This window comes from Solanum pennellii, chromosome 1 (genome assembly GCF_001406875.1).
Source record: "Solanum pennellii chromosome 1, SPENNV200".
Taxonomy (NCBI): Eukaryota; Viridiplantae; Streptophyta; class Magnoliopsida; order Solanales; family Solanaceae; genus Solanum; species Solanum pennellii.
Genome location: NC_028637.1, coordinates 102,956,618 through 102,969,050, shown reverse-complemented (window position 1 = coordinate 102,969,050; position 12,433 = coordinate 102,956,618). Strand labels below are relative to the sequence as shown.

Genomic DNA, 12,433 nt, shown 5'->3' with positions numbered 1-12,433 from the left:
GGGATTAATCCACCATTCAATTCAATACATACACAAGAATAAAAGGATAAAATATGGGTTATATTCCTATTACTGTAAATTCTCGAACTAACAAGAAAAAAAAAAAACAAAATTTCAATCTTTAAATCCATACAAATAAATCATTCAATTCTCTTTCCTTTTCCCTAATCAGCAACATTCTTGTTCTCCAAGAAACAAATTCTCCTGTTGACAGCTGCAAGCTTTGATTCAACTAGCGTCGGGAGATCTTTGTCTTCTTGCTTGTGCTTCTTTTCGGGTTTCAAATTTTGAGAGTAGATATCAAGAACTTCCTTACAGGCATTCAAATTGTCAGGCCAAGTTTGCAATTCCCCATTAGGACCAGTAATAACCGTACAAACCTTGATATCACAGAGAGTTGCAAGCTCCATTGATTTCCTCTTTATGCATTCTTTCCTCACTTGATAAGATTTGGATTTGTTTGTTTTCTTCTTCCTTTGATCATCTTCTCCCTTCTTGCTTTGGTCTTCGTCTGCCATAGTTTGTAGAGCCATGAGAAGAATGAATATGTATATATATACGTGTTTTGGGGAAACTATAATTAGTATTCCTAATTTGAATAGGAAAGAAAATCAAATGCTTTTGGGAGGTTTGGTCAAAAATATGCAAAAAGTTTTGGTATGTAAGTGAAAAATAGAGTAATTGTAACTTTCCAAGTTTACTAACAGCTGGGTCAGATCGTCTATGTCATGCTTAGTGGAATGCGTTTGTTTTTTTGGAACCTACCAAGTATTTAATCCATTTGATTATTCATAAATCGTGTTAAATTAATTTTTAAAGCTACAAACAAATAAGAAAAACAAAAGGAATATGCATATGTTGGTTTTTCAGGGAATTTTTCTACTTTTGGTTGTCTAGTTAAGTTACAATTACTATTTCCTCAATTGTATTAAGAATAGAATTAAATTCTATTGAGAGGTCGGTGAAAAATCTGCAAAAGTTTTAGTATGCGAAGCGTCCCAAATTAGAAAACAAAATACTCCATATATTGTAACTTCAACAAATTGACTAATACATGTATAAGGTTACAATAGTCTCCATTATGTTTATTGGTATTGGTTCTTTTCTCTAAACCTAGTTAGATGGAATGCTGTTTTTTCTCTATTGACCCGATTAATTAAGTAATAAGGTTACTTTGGGATATGAAAAACAACTCTACTAAGTAAAATATAGAAAAAAGAGTCCTTTTTTTTTATATGGTAAGATAACTTGTGAAAATAGCGATTTTTTTCTTTGATTAGATATGTATTTACTTTCCTATACTTTAGGTTAATATTTGATGATTAATCAAATTATTTAAAAAAACTAAATGAGAAAATAATTTTCAGTTGATCGAATAGAATTTTTTTTTAACTCACCACATCAAAACTAATAAATTATAACATGTAAGTCATGACAGAATTATATGACTTCATATTATATTCAACATACTTATTTTGTTTGATTATTCACAAATCACGTCATATTAATTTTAAAGCTACAAGGAAAAAAAAATTAATTCATCACAAATTAATCAGAATAATTTCATTCTGTATACAAACTGTAGTTATTATGTTGGATTTCCCACAAATCATTCCAAATCTTCAATAATCTCTCAACCCCATCCTGGCCACCCAAAATTGGAGATCCTCAAATATGTTGTTGTCTTTTGAAGTACAACATATAATCGTATCATACTTACATCTATGCTTCGAAGACCTCTTGTGAGAGACTATTAACACTTGATTAAAATATTGTTAATATCAAACAAAAGGAGAAAACAATGATGATTAGTATTGAGGGAGCCAAAAATTGACTAATATTTGGAAGCATTGGATATTTATCAGGTGAAGGCAAAACACACTCATAACCATTGAATGAAATCTTTCTTGGAAACATCCATCCTTCATTAAATGTGAAAATCCCTGCATCTTTATGCAGTAACAACTCACTTTGCACAACCCCACTCCTTCCTGCTTGTAGCAACATGTCATTGTAATACTTAATCCCATAAAACATCCCTGTGTCGTCTGCACCCAAAAAAAAAAAAAAAAGAATCGATTTAGAAGATTCATATAGCCGACTTCAGCTGAGTTTGTGTTATGAAAGAAATGAATTGGGTATAACTTACTTATATCACCATACTGATCAAGGGGCTTGTAGTCGAAGCTGAAAACCTGCGTTATGCTTCTCAAATTTGGGTGCAGGACCACCAAGTTCCACTGGCTGTAGTTTCTAACTAGGTTTAAGTTTCTAATAGTCATCTTCACCCTCCAATATTCTCTATAACTCTGCTTTACATGCCAATGCACCTGAATTGGGCACATGTGACGTGTACACTCTAGTATTGGCGTTGGCAGTTTGTTATGGCCTAGTTGTAAAACTGGTGGCACCTCACCGCGCCTGTAGTTCCAGACACAAGAAGAAAAGACATGTTAGATGAACAAGATATAACAATCTTGTTGAATATGACAGATGTTTTGGTGTTAACTAGAACCAGAGGCGGAGTCAGGATTTCAACCTTAGGATTCTAGGAAACAACCTCAATTGCTAACATATTGCATACTACCTCCGCGATCTGCCTGGAACTAGTTGACTAAATAATGTACAAATACTGAGGCTAAAGAGTAAGATATTTACTTCACACATTGAGATGCACCGCGCTGTCCCTGACAACCACAACTGCATACGGAGCAGGGCACAATTGATTCGCTGTAGAAAGCAGACAAGGAAACACAACATGCTGGAGAAGATGATGCTCTAAACTGGGAGTAAGAACAAATCACGTCCCACGTAGCTGCAACCATTACAAAAGATTAAAAGTTACAGAATGATCATCCTATAGGATGAGTAGGAGCTATTTTACTTACCAACTGCTTGAGTCTGTCGCCGTCCTTGATCCTCATGGAACTTGGTTGGAGGGACTTTCACGGCAACACCACACGTATATCCAGGAATCCCAAGTGTGAAGTTTTCAGGCATACGAGGCCCGGATCCATCATTTGATGCACTTGCAATGCTCATCTCAAAAGAAGACACATATTTTTCAGGGTCCTGAGTCAAGGATGTCAACACTCCTCCCTTGCAGCAATTTGCGACCTGCTTATTGTACGGAGCTCCAGGAAGGAGATCAAGAATCACAGGCTCTTTCAGACAACAATGTGGCAGGGTGTCTCCTTTGATTGCAGAACAATCACCTTGTTCTGTAGTTTCAGCACCCCACATTTGCCATATTACTTCCTTACCATGCCAATCCCAGCTCAACTTCCAACCTGGTTGCTCTATGTGGCGGAAAAGTTGATAGTTGAAGATGGAAACTCTAATCTGAGATAGACATACAGAACGTTGTCTCTACTTACTCGAATGAGATATGATACATAAAAGTGGAAGATAATTTTCTTATAACAAAGATTCTGTCTGGTCCATGAATAGTTTCAATCAATAATCAATGAATGCTGCAAACATTTTAGGAGAGTCCTAACAATATACTTCAATAATCAATATTTGTATAACATCTGGAAACTCACAATGTCTCATACAAGACATTTTTCAGCTACAGCTCGAAACTCAGTGGATAATGATTCAGGCCCTCTACCATATCATAAACAACACTTATCCTAATATAATGAACAATTCAGAGGACTGAGAAGTCGTCTTATCATGCTACTGACTCTGAACCGGATTGTTAACCTTATATCTTTTATTAATTTTCCGTCATACTATTATTGTGTTTTAATTGTAACGAAAAGAAAAACTTACGTGATGATCATTCTCAGTGCTAGTAGTCACATCCCATCTGATAGTGATATTACCCATTGGGTCCATTGGATCATAGCCATCTGCATCATAACTAAAATTAATCATCACAAAATCTCAAAGACAAACAAAATTAAAAAAAACAGAAAAATACTCACAAACAACTGGATAAATAAGAAATAGGAGGTCTAACACTAAGATTAGACCAAAATTAGCCATTGATCTTTGATTATTTTTTGAAAATAAATAAATAAATAAATTCAGTGGTGATTTATACATTCATAAAACTCAAAGATTTTGTTAGAACTGTGAAAATGAGAGAGGAAGATAATACAGTGGATTTAGTAATAAATAAAATGAGAATGAATTTAAGGAGATGGTTTTTATTTGTTCGAAAAATAATTAAGACTATATGACTTAGTACTAAGAATGCGTATCTATAGGGTGACGTTTGAATGTTATGTTACGAATTAATCTCTAATTGTACAAATATGTTACTGCTAATAATGCTTTCCATTTTTGTGTCATTTTATCATATTCGTAATATGTGACAAATAATAATTGGTTTAACGAGATGAATGATTATAGTATATGGATTGTTACGTGAGAATTATATATTTATTATTCATAAGTTGAGGATTTTTATGTATTTACGTAGGAATACAGTGAGATTTAAACCCTTCATATCAGGGTGAAGATGTAGACAACTCTCCAACTAAGCTACGTACACCTCACATATCTTTTAAACTATTTAAGTAATGTTATCTCCAACTTATAAAATTCCAGTCTGTAACAAAGCAAACTTTCCAGAATAATCTATTTTATATCATAATCAAATGAAAGCTCATGTAGCTATATTCGTACTTCATTTCTTCAAATGGAAGTATATGGAAAAGCAAAACTACAAACTTACAGAATGCGTTTACATTTATTTAGGGACAATAGCAGTATGGTTCCTCAATTATTGATAAATTTTAATTTTTACCCTTGTTAATTTTTTACCCTTGTGTCTTTGTTAGACTTGAAGTCTTCTTTGAACCATATTACCGTTTAATATGAACTAGGAGCACAAGTTTAACAAAACACATGAACAACTACGTTAAATTTGTGAATATTCACGAGCATCAAATATGCACATATCAATTAATTGGAGTTAAATGTGCTAAATATATCACAAGGACTAAATCAGAATTTAGCAATAACTGAAGGACCAAATATCCTACTTACCCATTTTTTGCACTAAGCTGGAATATGAAAGATGAAATGCGTCAAAGACAAATAAGAAGTCTGGATTTTAGCATTGGATCAGACAATAATGTTAACAACCATGACTAATAGAACAAGTAACTTAATGAAACACAAAAATCCATAATCATCCAAATACAAAATGAATTCAGCAAAATATAGACCCTTCTGCCTAATAATTAGAAGTATACATCAGAAATATTAGTTATCTCCTAGTAGACGAACGGAATGGATACATTTCTTTGATTGTCCAACGCAAATCATTTTTCTGTTGACTTCGGAAGGAGTTGCAGACGCTTAGGAATATCTGTGTTTTTTAAAACTGACTCCATCGAAGGACTCCCATCTTTTATGATCAAGAACGCTCAAGTCATCAAGATCTGAAATGGCAAACAAATATTGAGTGAGCTTCATTAGCTCGTCATCACTGCTCCGATTAGCGTGTGCCTTTCTGAATGGCTTTATAGGCAACCCATTTTGAGGGTTCATCACAAAGTTCCTTCGTAGGTCATCAAACATTATAGTATTTTTGGGACTGTAAAACTGCACAATAATCAAGATTACATGTTAGTGTGCCAAATTACCATCTTTCAGACACTTATTCAGAATATCGAACTTTAGATAGTGACGTAACCATAATGTTTAATGCCATTAATTCATTGAAGAAGAAGCAACTAAATTTTTTTTAAAAGCCAACCTCTGGAAAATGAGCCCAAATTAGGCCTAGAGGCTTGCAGTCGAAAACTCCATAATGATCCGATTGTACTGTTATCATGGCCATATGGTCCAGCATAGCTGTAATTTTGTAGTTCGGATTATTGAGTACACCAAGTTGTTTCATTTTCACCTCAACCCACTTCATGCTGCAAAAAGAAAATGAGCAAGGCAATGCATATAGATCACAAACCTCTTTCCCAAAAAATATTATGATTTTCAAAAACATCAGAGTTGCCAATGGTCCTAAAAGTAAATACTCACCTGGTTGCCGACCATATCATGATGTCATATGCTGCATAAGCAGCCGAGAGAAACTCATGAAGATCTGCATGCAGTAATTGACAAAATTAGACGCCAAACAAGCTTGGATAACTGGAAAATATGGACAAATAGGACACTTACATGGCCTCATGAGTTCGAGTGGGTTCTCTGCAGTTGACCGGTGATCAAACAAAGTATAATCAATATCCAGAACAAGCAGCTTTTTACCTTCACGGCAAGGATTACGGAGCACAATCTGAATAATCACCAATATGATCATCATAAAAGGGCAAGTCACACATCATGTGTTTTTTAAGCCACACATATCAGCTGTTTATTATTGAGAAAATAACTAGTTATAGTTGAATACAAGGATTACGGAGCACAATCTGAATAATCACCAATATGATCATCATAAAAGGGCAAGTCACACATCATGTGTTTTTTAAGCCACACATATCAGCTGTTTATTATTGAGAAAATAACTAGTTATAGTTGAATANCCAAATTACCATCTTTCAGACACTTATGATCATCATAAAAAGGCAAGTCACACATCATGTGTTTTTAAGCCACACATATCAGCTGTTTATTATTGAGAAAATATACTGGATGTAATTTTAAATAACTATAACTAGTTATAGTTGAATACACCAATAGCCACATCTTACCAAAAAAGCAACTTGGCTATTTTTAGAAAAATAGTTAAGAATCTGTGCACCAATAATGAATAGTCAAGATACTTTTTGGTGTTATTTTGTTTTGGTTCTTTTCTTTTCTTTTCTTTCGGGTGAAGCAGGGCTGGTAGTAAAAATTAAAGTAACCCAATAACAAATTAAAGCAATATCCCCATCTAATCAAATAGAATAGCCACAGCCAGGTCGCTAATTCTTTTACAAGTCATTTTGTATGTTGATAAAGTCTGTCTCTCTAACTCCTGCCATCATCTTCCCTACACCCACTCCACCCAAAACCTCCCAGCAACCAAATATGAAATCCCTCCCATTTCAATTCCCACACCCCATCATGTGGATTTATTTGCACTTCCTCTCTACTTCCATGGATCACCCCATTAATGTACTTACTCTCTGCTCCTTCCAACTCCCACCAGCCCCTCACCCGAGGAAAAAAAAAAAAGAACCAAAACAGAATAACATCAGAAAGTATTTTGAAATATGAGAGTGATAATAATAAATTGGTCTAGCTATGTAACAACTCAAAACATTATATTGTTGAGAAGCACAAGTTCCCATCATTTAAATATACCAAATAGAGGCAAATGAAGCAAGCCACACAATATACTCATTATTTTCAGTCCAAAGAGAGACATTGAAGAATATCTGATGATCACTTAATTTTTTTATCAAGTCAAAGGCTTCATTAATAATGTCAAGGTAACTTGGCCATTTACAAGTGGAATACCAACAAGAGGAGAAACCTACAAAAAATGGTTCTCTCAAAAGACACCCAATCTCTCTTTCCAAATGACCCACATTAAAGGAAGAGTAGCAGCATTCCAAGCCTTGTGTCTTCTTCTCCTAGCTCCACTCTTCCGAATGAACATCAATTCATTCACGGATCTTGGCATTACCCAAGAAACATCGAACCGTCTAAAAGTATTCTCCCATCACCCCGTGGCTAATTCGCAATGTAACAAAATATGCTCCATGTTCTCACCCGTATCCTAACAAAGGAAACACCAGCTCAAGCAAAGAACCTTTTGTTCCTAAGATTCTCCGCCATCAAAATCACCCTTCTAGTAATGTGAAAAAGCATACCTCCCTCGGCACCTTAGGTATCCAAACTGATGCATATGGAAAGTTATCATCTATCCTAACCAAAAGAGCTTCGCATAGAAGGACTTAACCGGAAACATATTGTTATTCCTCAACTCTCAACTCAAAGCATTGGATCTGTTGACTGGCGCACATTGCTTTTTAAGTAACTGTAGCAATCCTTGGAGCTCACTCACCTCCCAGTCCTAAAAATTCCTCCTAAACCTCAAGTCCCAAAAAGTTCCATCACTTCTAAGTAAAAATATTTCCTGAATCGTTTTTCAACTATTAGATATACATGGTAGGTGTGCTTCGAGCTAGAATCATTCGTTGAACTGAGTCTGTTGTTAAGGTGGAAATGGGTAGAGGGGTGGCACATTATACACGGACTTTAAAATTTGAGAACAGTGGATTTCCTGGTTTACAAGACAAAAGGCAAAAAAATCTTAACTTGATCAAAATTGTAAATCACTCCAAACCCAAATTTTTTGTTTTCTTTGAATAAAACAAATTTCCTCACTACATTATCCAAGATGGTGTCCTCAAAAAAAATATCCAAGATGGTAATATAAAAAGATCCTGGATTATAATGGAATATAATTCCGAATTATAAACTTTTGTTAACGTTATTCTTCTTTCATAATTGTAGAAAGAATTCCTCTATTTCCAAATCCAACCATCATTCTCTCTGTGCATAAAAAAGAATGATTGTCTCCACAAATGTGTTCAATTAGTTTTCCAATGACGCATACAAGTAAAAACAAATAATAGTATGACAGGTATCAGCCTAAAAGGTTCACAAGTTCCATGGGCATCCAATTTTCATTATAAGAATAGGGAAGTGTTAAGGGAAAAAACCTTGTGCTGTGCAATGCGCCTTCTCAACTTCTCTTTGTTGATTTCTTTATCCTTTATATCTACAGCTTCGTCTTGCTCAATCTCAAAATCATCAATGATATCTGGAGATTCCACTTGATCCACAATTATATCATCTTCAACTGTCCTGCAAATCAAAGTAATACTCATTAACCCTAAAAAGTTGAACAGTTACTCATTTGTATACTGGGTATCTTGTTGTTGTACTCATTACCCCTAATTAAAGACTGATAGTTAGTAGTTTTTTCTTCAATAAGCTCAGTTGCACTATATCGTAGCAACAAGATTTTTAACAAGAGTTCATAGAAGACTTGTGGATACAGTAATGAAAATCTACTACTTTATCATAAATGAACTCTTCTCATAATTCAAATGTTATGAACTCAAGCAACAATGCACATACGACACACATAATAACTTATCCCTAAAGATAAAAGGAAGAGGAGAGAAAGAGAGGGAATGCAATTATAAATTGAAGAAAAATAAAGGATGTAATTTTCATATTTCAAGCATCACCAAGAATATAACATCAAACAAATTATCTAGAAAATATCAATAAAAAATAACTGAGATTGCTAGCCAACATTTGGTATGTCAACTAAACCTGCATTAGATGTCATGTTTCAAATTGGCCATATGGTTGCATTATCCAATACAGCTGGAGGCGATTTTTTAGAATCCAACCATATTAAGATATTAATGACAATAGTTATCTCTTGGTACATTGCAAAAGATAATAATCTAGACTGATGTAGGAAAGTAATTTAACCCACTTATAGGCCACATGCAAATTAAATGGTTTTTCTTTAAATTTATTATATTGATACTACTGATTGAAATACAGAATTTTGTGCTTATTTACATATATAATGATATAAAGGATCGGTTTTAAGAATGATTTTACCATTTTTGTTGTAGTATCTTTTTTAATAAATGAGTAAGTTATTTGATATATTAAGACCTAGGGCATTAGTGGCACAAACGTTCAAGTTCGGTTCCAATCCATGCAAATAGCCTGGACATCAAGCACAATATGAATGTCCCATACTGTGATTCCTTTCTACTTTATAGTTTCATATTGTGATTCTTTTCTTCTTCTTTTGAACATTTCATATTGTGATTCTTTACAATTACAATCTCCATATTATTATTCTCTCCATCTAATAATCCATTTATTTCTTAGCTGTACTGCCAAAACTTATGGTAAAAAAGAAAAGGTTAGACTTGGTGCTACCAGATCTTACCTTAAGTGATCAGCAATTTGATCTATATTATATAGCACCCATGATTCTATTAGCATAATTAACCAGAAAAAAGTTAGTGTGAACTTCCTTCAGAATAAGATGCAAAAGCACGCTCTCATACCAAACCACAAAAAAAAGTTGGATTTAATTGCACATAATCTTTTGTAACAAGATAAGCATATTAAAGAAGGCTTGAAAGAAAAGCCTGTCATCTCAGCCTCCTCCTTAAATATCCTGCATCGGAAAAGGTATTCCTTTATGAAGAGACTTCCCCTCTCTAAATACCTAAAGAGAGTTGCATCTAAAGAGCCTAAAGTGATATTCTTCTCATCCAACTAAAAGAAATCAGATGGGACAACAACGGAAAATGTTCTCATTCCCTATAGCCGAACACCTTACATCAAACATGCACAAGATCAATAATTCACCTTCTATATTGAGAGTATCAACAACTTATCATAGGCAATCAAACATGGTGTGAGGCCGGAAAATTAAACCGTGAACATAACATTTATGGAACACTTACATTAAAGGAACACAAAGAGAAGAAAATAACAGTCTATTTTGGTGTCCAGCGAAATCTGCAATTGTACAGCTTCGCGGAAGGGTTTCCTGGGTGTTTTCCTGGGTGTAGCCGAAAATTGTTCAAATTGGTTTGTGGATCATTAACGTGAATGTTTTCTTTAGGTTTTCTCTTTTCTTTTCTTAAATAGGTCGAGTATGACTCTTAGCTTGGATGTTGCGATAAACATAACTGTCAATATCCTTTTGAGGATTCGACTATTGCTAAATACATGGGACACCTACTTGGCCATTCAGTATTATCCAATAACTGCCACAGGTTTATCTTTTTCTAATGTCAAATGCATTAATGCATGCAGCATCGACTTAAAAATAATGTACGACACGGTGTCACATGTTCATCTGCTATAGTGATTCATTTAGATGCAAAATGCTAGGTACCATCTGGTTTTGGGAAAAAAGAAGTTACATTTATATCATATACAACTGATACCTATCATGCAACTTGCTCGGTGAGGAAAATAACAAGAAAAAGGAGATCTTTCTCTCTACTTGATACATCCTCTACCCAAAGTAGTTAAGAATTATTCTGATTGATGAGATCTTATTTTATTTCATTTTTCATATCCAGACTTGTTGATTGATTCAAACTACCTTATTATCTTGGCTACAAATTTAACAACAAAAGAAACTTTTCACCAATTCAGGCTGTTGGTAACAACAATTAAAATGAGGACATGCTTATATATTACCAACTCATACTTAAAATTATACAATTTGACAATCAACATATAAGTCTCTGCACATGCTTTCAATGAGATTAAAAAGTCAGTTCAAATCCCAGCAAAGGCAAGAAAAGACGATTTTCTCTAATCTGCCTAAGCATACCCAAGACCTTCATCAGTCATAAAATAGAATACATACTAACAAAAATTTAAAAAATCAACACATAGAGATTGTACTTAATCATACAACTAAACCTCAATCCCAAATTAATCAGCATCGTCAATCTATACGAAAACTGTACATCCAATTCAGTACATTCGGACCCGACTTTGGGGAGAAAAAAAAGAGGGAAAAGCTCACCCGATCATAGTCATTTTGAAGGAGGATTTAAGAGGAATTTGAGATAGAAGAAGAGAGTCATCAGCGAGTTTTGCACCGACTTTTGGGTATAGAAGCTTCTGGCGTTTAGGTAAAACATTTGTGACTTCACATATCCGTCGTTTCAACTCGCCGACAGTGTCATCGCCGCAGACTCTGACCGTGTGCTCTTTACCGCTCCATTTCACCGCCAGCGTCAACTCTTCCACCGTCATCGGGGATACCGCCGACGATGATTCCGAAGCCATTTTTTTAGTTACTTCTCCAATGCACTAGGTACACTTCACTAGAAAGTAAAGTATTTACGCCTCTCTACTTTTAATTTTAATTTTTTTAAAAAATATTCATGCCTCTTTTGCTTTTAATTTTAAGTTTTTCTTTTTTATAAAAAAAATAGAGTGGTTTGCAATTTACAATCTGGAAATTAAAGGGGCAAATGATAGAAATCACATATTTTCAAGATAAAATTATAATTTGCTTTATGAGTTTATAATTATAGAAATTTCTCAAATTGATGCAATAATATAAGCGCTGATACATTAATCTGATACGTGAGATACAGTTCCAATTTGAATTTTTGTGTATATTTATGATTGTTCCACAAGTCGATGTTAAGTAAGATACATTACATTTTATATATGATAAACTAATCTGATGCGCGAGACATTAATCTGATGCGATTATACATTAATTTAATGCGCGAGATACATTAATCATATGCACTGATACATTAATCTGATGCGAAAAAATGAAAATTTTGAAAATTTATAAAACTGATAGGGGATAATGGTAACAAGAGAACTTAAATGTGTGATTTCTGTCATTTTTTCATTAAAAAGGGTCTGCAAATTATACCTTCACATTAAGTTTAAGATTTTTCATTGGAATTGATAATGGAGAAAAATATTTTCCAAA

At 34.0% G+C, this 12,433-nt stretch overlaps 3 protein-coding genes across 3 annotated transcripts; all 3 read right to left on the bottom strand.

Moving 5' to 3' along the window:
* Nucleotides 1-39: 39 nt before the first annotated feature.
* Nucleotides 40-1,159, bottom strand: LOC107025842 (agamous-like MADS-box protein AGL75). The gene has a single exon (XM_015226609.2). The coding sequence runs from the start codon at nt 531-533 to the stop codon at nt 165-167; it is 369 nt and encodes a 122-aa protein (XP_015082095.2). The 5' UTR covers nt 534-1,159; the 3' UTR covers nt 40-164.
* A 605-nt stretch (nt 1,160-1,764) lies between these two features.
* LOC107032066 (COBRA-like protein 6) lies at nt 1,765-4,087 on the bottom strand. The gene is made up of 6 exons (XM_015233633.2): nt 3,933-4,087; nt 3,778-3,857; nt 2,889-3,342; nt 2,659-2,815; nt 2,150-2,421; nt 1,765-2,048 (listed from the first exon to the last, which is right to left on the bottom strand). Exons 1-6 carry the CDS (start codon nt 4,051-4,053, stop codon nt 1,765-1,767), a joined length of 1,368 nt encoding a protein of 455 aa, XP_015089119.1. The 5' UTR covers nt 4,054-4,087.
* A 959-nt stretch (nt 4,088-5,046) lies between these two features.
* LOC107032095 (ubiquitin-like domain-containing CTD phosphatase) lies at nt 5,047-11,826 on the bottom strand. The gene is made up of 6 exons (XM_015233676.2): nt 11,501-11,826; nt 8,631-8,775; nt 6,139-6,253; nt 5,998-6,061; nt 5,717-5,882; nt 5,047-5,562 (listed from the first exon to the last, which is right to left on the bottom strand). Exons 1-6 carry the CDS (start codon nt 11,764-11,766, stop codon nt 5,317-5,319), a joined length of 1,002 nt encoding a protein of 333 aa, XP_015089162.1. The 5' UTR covers nt 11,767-11,826; the 3' UTR covers nt 5,047-5,316.
* Nucleotides 11,827-12,433: the final 607 nt, after the last annotated feature.